This window comes from Ovis canadensis, chromosome 16 (assembly GCF_042477335.2).
Source record: "Ovis canadensis isolate MfBH-ARS-UI-01 breed Bighorn chromosome 16, ARS-UI_OviCan_v2, whole genome shotgun sequence".
In the NCBI taxonomy this organism is placed as follows: Eukaryota; Metazoa; Chordata; class Mammalia; order Artiodactyla; family Bovidae; genus Ovis; species Ovis canadensis.
The window spans coordinates 36,041,896-36,054,667 of record NC_091260.1 but is presented as its reverse complement, the minus strand read 5'-3'; the positions used below and the strand labels follow the sequence as shown (position 1 = coordinate 36,054,667).

General features: G+C 41.7%; 1 protein-coding gene across 2 annotated transcripts in view; it reads right to left on the bottom strand.

Moving 5' to 3' along the window:
* Window positions 1-10,997, bottom strand: part of ANKRD55 (ankyrin repeat domain 55) — a 112,116-nt gene extending 101,119 nt beyond the window's left edge. The window contains exons 1-2 of one of the 2 annotated variants that reach the window (XM_069555951.1): window positions 10,702-10,997; window positions 10,314-10,396 (exon numbers count right to left, since the gene is read on the bottom strand). In XM_069555951.1, coding sequence (XP_069412052.1) covers window positions 10,314-10,371 — 58 coding nt within the window. In that variant the 5' untranslated portion in view covers window positions 10,372-10,396; window positions 10,702-10,997. Of the gene's footprint in view, window positions 1-10,313; window positions 10,397-10,576 lie in introns of both variants that reach the window. The other variant, XM_069555950.1, reaches the window with a different exon arrangement.
* Window positions 10,998-12,772: the final 1,775 nt, after the last annotated feature.

Genomic DNA, 12,772 nt, shown 5'->3' with positions numbered 1-12,772 from the left:
TTTATAACAACCCTATAACCACTTCTAGCAGTTGCTGAGTGATTACTATGGGCCAGCAGTGGTTGCAGGAGCAATGCATGCACTCATTAATCCAGTCTCTATAAACAGTCCTTTGTGGTAGCACTATCTTAATCTACAAGTAGGAAAGTGAGGTATAGAGATGTTAAGCCACTAGGTCATGCAATAAGCAGCAGCAGCAGCCGTGCCCATTACCAATTTACAGAAAAATAGAATTTGGGTAATAAAGTCCAACTGTTTTTATTTTTCCTTTGTGCTTAGTCTGCTTTCACTTGACCACAGTGGGCCTTGCACAGAGGCCTCATACTGGTACTTGGCACTTCAGACCAGAGTTCCTCCTCCCGCCCCTGAGGACAACAGCTCAATTTAAGATGGCAGCAGTGGGCCCTGGGCGGAGACACTGCTCCGGCACTGTGATCTGGAGCCTGAGCCATGGAGCTGTCTGGCTCCCCTGTGAGAGCTCCGCGCGCTCCCCGCTGCTCAGATCCCTATAAAGCAGCCCTCCCTCTGGCCTGTGGGGAGAACATGTCCTCCAGAGCGGGGGTCCCCAACCTCTGGAATCGAATGCCTGATGATCCAAGGTGGAGCTGATGAATGATGATAGAGATAAAGTGCGCAATAAATGTAAGGCACTTGGATCATCCCCAAACTGTCCCCTGTCTCCTGTGGGTGGAAAAACTGTCTTCTGCGACATTGGTCCCTGGTGCCAAAAATGTTGGGACTGTTGCTCTAGAGCCTGAGCTTGCACCTCTCCATTCTTTGGTCAAAGAATAAAATTCTCCTTTACTTCTGCACTAAAGTTAGTCTCATTCTGTTGGCTCCAATGGCATTAGTCAGAAGGACCCTTGCTGGAGCCTGACAGGAAAGGGTCGTTAACAAGAGTGGCAGCACTGGGATTTGAACTGTTTGGTTTGACCCATTACAGTTCACTATACTGCACCATAGCAAACCCTTCTGTTTCTTTTTTCACATAGAATTATACATTCCTTGAGTTTCTTTCAGTCCTACCAGTGACTACTATTCTAAGACAAAGCACTTCCAGGGTCCATTCTTAAACTGAAAGTAGACACCTCTAAGCCCACCTCTAGGCCTCTTGATAGTGGTCATGCTGAGTCAGCCGACTTGCTGCCAAAACTCTAGGACATCATTTTTGAATAGCACAAAGTAAGAAGGAAAAAAATATCAATTCAGATGAATTTCAGATATACATCTCATGGTTCTTAAAAAATAAGGCTCTTTGTTCCCCAAAGTTGTCTGGGGAGTTGTTTTTTAAAAACAAACATCAGATTATGTTCTGATTTGCTGTTGTGAATTAGAGAACAGAGAAATGATCTCAGCGTCACCCAAGGTCAAAGCTTAAGATGTCAAGGTTAGAATAATTGTTTTTCCTCTTTATCAACTGTTGTCTGTGACCTTGATTATAGAATCAGGGTTTACTGAACTATGTCTTGGAGAAATGTTAACCTGTTTTTGCACAGAACAAACATGTTGAGTAGGAAAATGATAACGAACCAGATTTCAAAGTTTCTGTGGTGCAAGCCAAGCCCTGACCTTGCAAATTCCCAATTCTTATCACATCAGTTCCACAGCTCATATTCCAGGGTAATCCTCCCCGTTTAGCCTCCTCCTCCTCCTAGGAGGCTGGTGTCTTTCTTTGTTCTAAGGGCAGATTGCCATGGATCCATTCTTATAATGGAGGAGGTCAACCTGTCACTAAGCTGAACCCACTGTGCAGAGCTCATTTCAAATGAAAGCCCAGCCCTGGGGAAACTTGAGCAGATTTAGCCACCATCACCTTTATTTTCCTTTGTACTAAGAGTCACAAAGGGGTTGATGGGGTGTGTTATAAGAATGCAGAGAGTATAACTTCATGGTGAATAGGAGTGTGAAGAGCGCTTGAGGGTCAGAAACTAGAGTTAAAATTGCAGCTTTGTTTTTGTTGTATGTGGCCTTGGATAAGTCATGTAACCTTAGGTGGACTAGAAATTGAATCTCTCTCAAGGGCTGTGTTGAGGATCAAGTGAGATGATAGGCATAAAAGTTTCACATGGTGTCTGGATGAATAAATGGGAGCTGCTTAATAAGCCAGAGTTATTATTCTTCTTCTAATTATCACTACTGGTTAATATTCTTGTCCTGATCTCTGTTTCCCTATAGAAGCTATTCTCCATACCCACATGGAAGATGAATTGCTAGGGTCCATACTGGCAGCTGAGAAGCTGGGAACAGGCTGGGGCCAAGAGAACCTCTGAAGAACAGAGCCCTGTGCTAGTTAAGAGAATACAGCACTTTGTATACTGAATTCTTTTCTGTATTGCTGGAATATTTTGAAGAAGGTGACACTAGTTTTACATATAGAAAGAAACCTGAGTATTTAAAGAACTCCATAAGAACCAGTTGATATCTAATAGTGCAATGCCGGTAACCTCAAATTACCTTCTAAAAGAATTTAAATAATATTGTGATAACTTGAGATGACTACATCACCCATGTGGTGTTCTGTCTGCAAATGCATAATCTAATCTAGTTGTGAGGAAGTGTTGACAAACCCACAAGAAGGAACTTGGTATTAAAAAAGAGGGAGAGACTGTAAGTCAAAAATGTCAATGTCATAAAAGACAAAGTCTATAGCAGTATTCTAGACTGGATCTGGCACTGGGTTGGGGCTCGGAGGGGGTCATGCTGTAAAAGACATTATTGGATCAATAGACAAAATTGGAATGCAGGCAGATGAGACAAAAGAGCATATACTCAGGTATACACACAAATTCTCGTATACATACATATAGAGAAAGAGGCAGAGAGAGAGAGTCAGAAACAGAGAGAGAAACACGCAAAGACTGAGAGATGTAGAGACAGAGAAAGCGCTAACAATAAAGTAAATGGGGTAAAATGTTAATATTAGGTGAATCTGGTTAAAAGATATACAGTTTTCTTTATACCATTCTTACAATGTTTAAGTTTAAAATTGTTTTCAAACAAGAGGTTAGAAAAGCATCAGAATGTTATTAAATATTACATGTGTATATTTTTAGATCCTGAGGCTACTTTTAGAAATGGAAATATTTCCCATGTAGTCTGGAACATTATCTCTTCATTTCCTCCCCCAATGAACCCAATAAAATAAGAGCAGCCTCATCAAGAAGCAACTGATATTTAAAGTTTTTACATAGAGAAAACAAACTTGAGGGCCCTTACTAAGCACACGAACCTATGCATTAGGCTTGTGTGTGCTTAGTTGTTCAGTCATGTCTGACTCTCTGCCACCCCAAGGACTGTAGCCTGCCAGGCTCCTCTGTCCATGGAGATTCTCCAGACAAGAACACTGGAGTGGGTTGCCATGCTCTCTTTCAGGGATATAGTAGGCTGATGAGTATGGTTGGATGTGGTCTTTGTGCAAGACAGTATTGAGCCCACACCCTTTTTTACACCAATCTTGGGTCTCAGTGTATCTAGACCCTTACCTTCTCACCTTATCCCATATTTGGGGATGAGTGAAATGTTCATTATTCTACTAGTTTTGTAATAAAACTAGCTACAACTTTGCTGGTTTTTCCTTCAGTCTCCTTGCATCCAAATGGTTACCTCAGCAGGAAAATTCACGGATATCAGTTGCTCAACACAGCTGTAACTAATGAAATGTGAAGTTAATGACCAGAGATGGTGAAGATTATGAATAATATAATGAATGTTAATGAACAGTAGGAAAAGCTCAGTGTGGTGACCCAGCTGACTTCCAGACAAGGGGCTTAAGTTGAGGGTTTGCCTTCTGAAGCTGATCTAGCCAAGCTGTGGGACACAGTATCAGGGTTGATTCAGGAGACCTGGCTCACCAGGTGGGCCTTCATTCCCTCTGCATACCAGTCCCAGATTCTCCTTCTTGTGATGCATACTCAGGCCAGAGGCCCTATTCTGGAGGACATTGCGGCTGTCCTGTGCTAGAGAATGCTGACAATGACACCACTCCCCTCACCCACGGAATCACTTTCGGTTTCCTGGCTCTCTAAGGCTGTGAACAGTAATTGTTTGGATAAGATCAGTCAGGGGCTTCCCTCCAGCTGGGATTCCTTGGTGGCTCAGCTGGTAAAGAATCTGCCTGCAGTGTGGGAGACCTGGGTTTTATCCCTGGGTTGGGAAGATCCTCTGGAGAAGGGCATGGGAATGGCTACCCAGTCCAGTATTCTGGCCTGGAGAATTCCATGGACTCTATAGTCCATGGGGTCGCACAGAGCTGGACACAGCTGAGCCACTTTCACTTTCCCTCTAGCTAGGACCAGTAGAGGAGCCAGGAGTGGACTGATGCATCACATCATTTCCCAGGAGTCGGCGGGTGGGAAAGAGGTTTCTGTGTACTGCAGAGAGACTGCACAAAGGAGGCAGAGGACGGAGGGGGCAGGCCTCCTGTTAATATGTTTGCCTGGGTTAGGTCTTGAATGGGCAAGAAGATTGGAAAAAGGATTCTTCTTCCATCTCTTCTTCCCTAGGCTCCTCTTTCTTGACCAAGAGAGGGAGAAGGTTGAGTATTTTCCCAAAGATGACAGATAATCTCCTTTTAAAACTGGAATGGTCATTTGCCATCAAATCTTCCTTTGTCTGGACCATCAGTCTGAAAATCTATCACAAAATTCAGCTCAGTGGTCCCGGTTTCATCTCGCTCAAGATCTGTGCTGGGCTCAAACTGTCCCCGCTCTCTCCAGTCTCCTCTGACTGCCTTTTCTCTACTCCCTCCCCAAGTCCCTGGGAAAATTTGCCTATTCTTCCTTTGGAGGCATCTGATTGTCAGAGCAGAATTTTAACTTTTGCTTTTCCAGCAAAACGCATTATCTAGGCACTCTAAGTTCATTTTGTTTAGAATTCCCATTTTGGATGAAAAGTTGGAAATTAAAACCAGACATCTGTATGTGGGAGCATTAAATTCCACAATACAATGGGATAATAGCTTGATTGTAAAAACATAGGCTTCATTAATTTTAATTTTTGTTAATATCTTACTTCTTCATTAAAATAAATGGTTGATCAAGGAAGAGTACTGCAGTAGAAAGAAGATGGGTTTTGAAGTCATGCAGGTTTAGGTTTGGATCTCAGTTTTGCCATTTTATCTCATATTTCTTTCCACCCCATCTCTCAAATGCCAAACTTCCTTCTAGCTTAAATAGGAATGGATTTTACCAAAACCCCACTGAGGAGGTTGCATACATCTGAGAAGGAACTTGAAATCTAACCTCTTTTCATGCCATAAAGTAGGCTGATCGGTGGTCCTAAAGGTATCTCCATGTCTCAGTCCCTGGGACCTGTGAATATTACCTTAGAAGGCAAAAGAGGGGATATGACCTCATATGTTGAAAGCCTGAGTTCAGGATCTTGAGAGTAGATATTTATCCTGGCATATCTGGGTGGGCCCTAATGCCATCACATGTGTTGTTATAAGAGCCAGGCAGAGAGAGCTCTGAGACGCACACACAGAGGAAAAGGCCACGTGAAGACCAGAGGCAGACTGCAGTGATGAAGCCACAAAAGGTTAGAAGCTGGAAGAGGGAGGGAAGGATTCTTTCCTAGAGCCTCCAGAAGGAGTACATTGCCTGCTGACATCTTGATTTCATACTTCTGGCCTCCAGGACTGGGAGAGATTACATGTCAGTTGTTGGGAGCCTCCCAGTTTGTGGTAATTTGTTGTAGCAGCCCCAGAACATGGACGCTCTGCACTAATCTGGGCTGGAGGGCTGAGCTCCTCCTCACATTCTCTCAGCAACCCTACCAGAGAGAAACCTGGTAGAGGGTGGGCCACTGCCCCGACAGGCCCCTGTGAACACCGTGCTCAAACATTTCTCATAGAGCCAGGAAGGGCTGGGCTGGGCTGGGCGAGGCCCTTGGGAGCACCTTTCTCAGTATGATTTTCTCTCGGAGCCCTCATGCAAATGTCTTCAGTTACGTAACTGAAGTCTCAGCTTCAGTAGGAGTCTCTGTGTTCTGTAGTAAGTGATTTTACTACAGGTCCTTCCCTGCGTGTGGGCTCTGAGAGAGAAGACAGCCAGGAGCACGTGGGCCCAGAGAGATGTTGCCATGGTGAGAGGAAGAAGCACAAAGCCAGAGTGGAGAGCTGTGAAGACCCAGGCTTCCTCCTCACAGAGAAAGCCAGAGATATGGCCTGAACCCCCTTGGTCAGACAGATAACACAATCCTTGAGCCTCCCAGTCACCTTGTGAATGTAGAACACTACCCACATTTTACAGACCAGAAGATCACCAGTGTGTCCAAGTTCACGCAACTGGGATGAGGACTGAGACTGGCCTAGAGCAAATGTCCATCTGTTCCCAAGACCCTGGCATAGGGTTGTCTTATGAGAAAAATACCAATACCTCTACCAATGAGAAAAATAGAAAAATGCAGTTGGAAGAACTCCAAATCTACCTGATTTTAATTTGTGCTCTGAAGGTCATTGTGCATGTGTTCATGCTAAGTCGCTCCAATCATGTCCAACTCTTTGTGACCCTATGGACTGTAACCTGCCCGGCTCCTTTGTCCATGGGATTCTCCAGGCAGGAATACTGAAGAAGGTTGCCATTTCCTTCTCCAGGGGATCTTCCTCAGTGAGGGATCAAACCAGGTCTCTTACATCTCCTGCATTGGAGGTCGGGTTCTTTACCATGAGAGCCAACTGGAAAACCCAAAGGTCATTATACATTAGTATTTTCCAAGTGCTCATTGCTGATCATTCTCTGGGCAACCATAGGCCAAAGCTACCTGAGCCCAACCCCCACCTCAAAGTAGCTATTAAGACCAGAGATTGCCTAGGAAAAGAAACCTCGGACTCTGTTGTCTGGATAGTGGACACCTGGGTCTCAGTCCCCTTTGTTACTTATAGTTCAGGTGCTCAGTCGTGTCCTGGAGAAGCAAATGGAAACCCACTCCAGTATTCTTGCCTGGAGAATTCCATGGACAAAGGAGCCTGGTGAGTGATAGTCAGTCATGTCCAACTCTTTGCAACTCTATAGACTGTCACCTGCCAGGCTCCTCTGTCCATGGGACTCTCCAGGCAAGAATACTGGAGTGGGTTGCCACTTTCTCCTCTGGGGATCTTCCTGACCCAGGGATTGAACTCATGTCTCCTGCGTCTCCAACACTGCAGGCGGAATCTTTACCACTGAGCCACCGGGGAAGCCCCCTATTGCTACTTAGCTGTGAGCCATTCTCATAAGCGGGCCCACATTTTAACCTCTCTGTGCTTCACTTTTCCCATCCGAGAAGTTAGGAGGATAGATGGAATGAGTGCTTCTCCATATTTGTTGTACATTAGAACTTCCTGGGGGCTTTTTCAGGCCATGTCCCTCACCAGTTAAACTAGAATACCCAGTGATGGGATCTGGGCATAAACATTTTCAAAAACTGGATAGGTGATTTTTATATGTGACCAAGTTTTTTTTTTTTTCAATGTTATATTTCATCTAGATAGATCTGTAATCTCATAGTGATGAGGAAAGTCAAGTCTTTAATAATCATAATAAAAAATAATAAAAAAAGCTTACAAACAGTAATGCAATATTTCTTCCCCATCTCCTTGCCCTGTTGATGGTTAACAGCTGAAAGAAGATGCAATGACTCAAAATCAAAAATAAAAACAAAATAAAAAAGCAAGCCAACCCCAGGAACAATCCACCCTGTCAATGAGTTTCCATATGTAATTCAAACAAGCAGTCAAATGTCAACCACTTGTGGAGAATACCATGGATTTCCTTGGTTTTTGAAATGTTTTTCTTTTGAAGGTAAAATAAAACAGGACGCAAAGTTATACATAAATGCCAGTTCCATAAAGGCACCGTTGTTGCAGCAGTCTTACATGACTTCTAAGATCTTTCCAGATGTAATGTCTTTTGTCCACATCTGCATGTAAAGCCAGTGGCCACTAGGGTTTTGATTCCCCAGATATCAGGAATTCCAGGAAAATCCTCTACTAAAGCACCAACCACACTCAACTTTTCAAGAGAAAGTCATTTCACCATGGTTTTACCCAACAATATAATATTTAGAATCTATGCAATTGTCTAAATCTGTCGTGACCTTTCATGTTTTTAACATGATAACAGAATTATATGATAACAGGATATATATTTTTATAACAGGATATGTATTTTTAACATGATAACAGGATTAACATGATAACAGAACTACTCAGCTATCATTCAGTTATTCTGCGGGCTGCTCTAAATGGTACCCTGGAGTTCTAAAAAAAAAAAAATTAATGTAATCTGGTCAACTGATCTTAACTAAATCCTCATTTGTCCTGAAGACTGCTAAATTTGAGCCAGAGATAGAGAGGTGAGTTCAGGGTTTAATAAATTATAAATATTAATTATAATATTAATGAAAATAATAACAAAAACAACCACAGTTTGAAAGTACTTAATGCATATCACCTGGAGAAGGAAATGGCAACCCACTCCAGTACTCTTGCCTGGAAAATCCCATGGACAGAGGAACCTGGTGGGCTACAGTTCATGGGGTTACAAACAGTCAGACATGAATGAGCAACTTCAATTTTTTCCTAATGTACATCAGGCAAAGTGACAGATGCTTTTTATACATTATTTTAGATTCTCACAACAACCTTGCTAGGTAAGCATCATTTCTTCTAAGTTACTGCTGAGGCAATTAAGGCCCAGAGAGGTCAGGTAACTTGCTAAGGTCACACAGGAAGACGCAGTTGTTCTACAGTTCCAAGCTATTCTGCCTGTGCTATTTCCACCATACCACAACACTTCTGGAGAGAAACGATTGAGAAATAAAGATGGAAGTCGCAGGGAAAGAGTTAGCTTACAAGGGGGAGAATCCGGCCTGCAGTGGAGAAATAGTCATGAGTTGCTCACGTGAAAGGTGCTACAAGAAAATAAATATTATCAATTAACATTTTCACTGTGTTCTGGCCTCAGTCTTGTTAGGAACCACAATGCTGGAATAGATGAATTCATTATGAAGGATTAGTTCTTCGTACGCAGTTCTAGCTCCCTCAAATTAGTCTTAATAAATAAACCTATTGTGTTCCTGTTTGGATTACGTAATTCAATAATGTCATTTTTTAGCCAGTTTGAGGTCTTTGGATTTCAGCATATTTTTACTCTTGCTGATTGCCATCAGTAGTACAAACAAAGGGAAAGGCTGCTGTGGGCACAGCTGTAACAATCACTCTGTCTACAGTGTTCATATCCAAATACTGTGTGAATCGGCACATTCTGAAGAGACACACAAACTTATGTATAAGGCAATTACTCAGAAATCTAAATGTAAATCTGTAACTTGACAAAGCCCTGAACTAAAATAATTCACCCATGAAACCAGATGTAGCTTGAAGAATAGGTAGTAAACACACTATGGCCTAGAGCAGGAAAAGGGGGGAAAAAGGAATTTTCTTAATGAGTCTTTCATGGACCACCATTTTCACGGTATAGCCAAAACAATGAAATAATCAAAGGATCTTAGTATTCTGAGGAATACTCAGATGTTATTGAAAGTGGTTTAGGTATCAGATATTTTAAAAAAATCTTCTAAAAATATTTATTACACTTAGAGAATGGAAATTTCCTATACTTACAAAGAGAAGGTGCATGATTACACATAGGTATACATATATATATACATATATACACACACACACACACAAACTTCATATGCAGAATGTACATGCATAAACTGTATGGCTGAATACATGTTTTTTAATAAGAATAGGTGAATTTCACAGTAATTTTTTTCATGTGGAAAATTACCTCCACATTGGAAATTGGGAATCAGAAAGATATATCCTTTCACTGCAAATAATAACATAGTGATAAGTCATTACACAACCTCAGAGGAGATAATGCATCAGCAGCAAGATAAATTTGGGCAACATCTATTCCTGGAGGGAATCAAGAGATATTTACAAAACTATAGCAATGCAATATTGGATTAGTAGACTGAAATATACATATGATTTTTTCTTTTTATGTTACTTATTATAATGTATGTATTTTTAAAGATCTGAACAAAAAGCTATCTGAAATAACTGGTGTGCTTGAAACGCAATTTTAAAAATTTGTAGGTAGGAGCACTTTAACAAGACTAACAGACCATAAGCTTGTTTTTCCCTTGCAAATGCTTATCAAATGAGAAGTGAACATTTAGAACAGGTTTGTTTCCTATGTGAAATCCTCTTTCCACATCACACACACGCACACACACACACACACTCTCCCTGTAAACTGCAAATCCCTATGTTGAACTAAAGATGCAAAGAACCAAAGGATAAGTTAAAGCAGCGTTTTTACCTTTTTGTTGATCAAACACAGATGGAGTACTGAAATCCATGGTTGCCTGTCTCATCATCTACCATCAGAATGAATCCAGGTCTCTAGAGAGGAGAAAACACTGTCTCACACGTTACAGTCAACACAGCAGTCAGATACAGCAGCCCCTGCCAAGCCCTCTGTTTGAGAATTCAGTGTGCATTAGAGCTGCAGGTCGTTGTCAAGGCAAATAATGAAAATAGGTAAATGTTATTCCTCTAATACCTGACAGGAAAAAGACTTACTTCTTATGGTCTCACTCATCAGCTATCCCCGTGTGTAAGTTATTATACACTCTCTAGCCCCCAACAAAGAGAGAGAGAAAAAAAGCTCAAACCCTGAAAAATCGTTTTCATGGAGGGCCACCTGCCTTGGATCTGGGCCAGGAAAATACTGGAGGTCACGGAGATTCAGCAGCTGGTGTGTTGCTTTAAACCAAAAGAAATCTCAATGGGTGAGTGAGGATTCACAGGGCCAAACAGAGCATGTGCAGAGCTGCCAATGCAGTCTGGATTCGGCTGTATTCTTGGGGGAGTGAGAACTGCATTTGGGTCATGTGAGCAGCGTGCCATCTCAATGGAATAGCACGTAAATATTGTAGCAGGAGGCTGCTGCCCATGTGCTGTTTGGAGTCGTTACAGGCTTTCCCCACTCATCTCTAGTCTCCCTTCAACTCTGTTCTCCAAATGACAGGGAGGATGGGGGAAGGAAGTAGCATTTGAAAGGTTGCATTTCAGGGCTCAGATATCCATAACGATAAAATTAAAACAGTGTGCAATCGCAAGGGGGTTTACAGCAGTATTATACGTGGTGGGGAAAAAAGCCTCAAAATCACCTGAATGTGTATCAGTTGAGGAGCAGCTTGAATAAATGGTAGCAAATTCATACTCTAGATTTAAAACTCTGAAGTAAATCTATATGAATTTATTTGGTAGGATGATTCTATTAACAAATGGAAAAAGTTATATGCTTCATTTGTTTACATTTTTATTAAACCAGCAACCACCTACTGTATATATAAACATGTTTATGTATGTTCATAGGAACAGAGGAAGGTATATGAAGATATACCATTAATATTGGTTCCCTCAGGGGCTTCCCTGGTAGCTCAGCTGGTAAAGAATCCACCTGCAATGTAGGACACCCTGGTTCAATTCCTAGGTTAGGAAGATCCCCTGGAGAAGGGATAGGCTACCCACTGCAGTATTCTTGGGCTTCCCTGGTGGCTCAGATGGTAAAGAATCTGCCTGCAATGTGGGAGACCTGGGTTCGGTCCCTGGGTTGGGAAGATCTCCTGGTGAAGGCAACGGCTATTCACTCCAGTATTCTGGCTTGGAGAATACCATGGACTATACAGTCCATAGCGTCACAAAGAGTCAGACACGACTGAGTGAATTTCACTTTCACTTTCAATTTCCAATTGCAGTAGGAGATTTCTAACTTGTTCTTTTTCTACCTCTGTATTTTTAGGCTTATCATAATAAGCCTATTGTTTTATATTTGTTATTAAAAATCTGATATAAGAAATTAAAAAAACAAACAAAGCTCTACATTCAAGACAATCAGATATTTGGACAAGTCCAACAGTCACGTAGAAGATGCTCTCATAAATGCTGTTGATTATGATAATAATTTAAAATTTTTAATCAGTGTGTGACTATAAAAATAAAAGTAGAAACCAGCAGTTTTCTTCAATACACAAACTTCTTTCTTATCTCTTGCCTCTCACATTTTCCCCATCAACACAGGATCTGGCCTCAGTTCCCTGTGACAATACTATGACTAACTCGCCTTCCTCATATCAGCCTTCCCCCAACAAATACCCTGTGTTTATTTTACTTAAAATGCAGGCAAAACCTACTTCTTATAAATCATTACCCAAAATGTGCTCCATAGATGCATTTCTTAAATTTCCCAGTGCTGTGTATCTTTATTGTTTTGCATTAAATGTGAAAGTCAGACTTTGGGGACTGATGAGTGAATTGGTGAAGACAATTTGGCTTAAGCTAGTGGATATTCTGCTAAGGAGAGATGGCCTAAACTCACCCAACTGACTGAGGTAAAAGGAGTTGTGGCTACTTGGTCCCAAACACTAGAAAGATTAAGGACTTAGATTAACTTCCTTTTAATTCATTTGTTCATTAACTCATCAATGGCTATGGAAAGATTACTATGCTCCAGTTATTTTGACAGGCACTGATGATGCAGCTGTAAGCAAGATAGGAAAGTTCTCCAGGCTCGATGAACTTCACTTTGGGTGTAGCTTCTGCTTCTGGCTACAGGGCAGGAGTAGGGATTGGATTTACTCTCCAGTTCAAAGAATTAGAAAACTAAGCAAAATATTTGAAATGATATTTTTCAGACAACAGGCAATGTAGACCAGAGATCTCAGGGAGAAGAGAAGTGAACTGAGTCTGATGAGTCTCGCTGGCTGCTTGGCG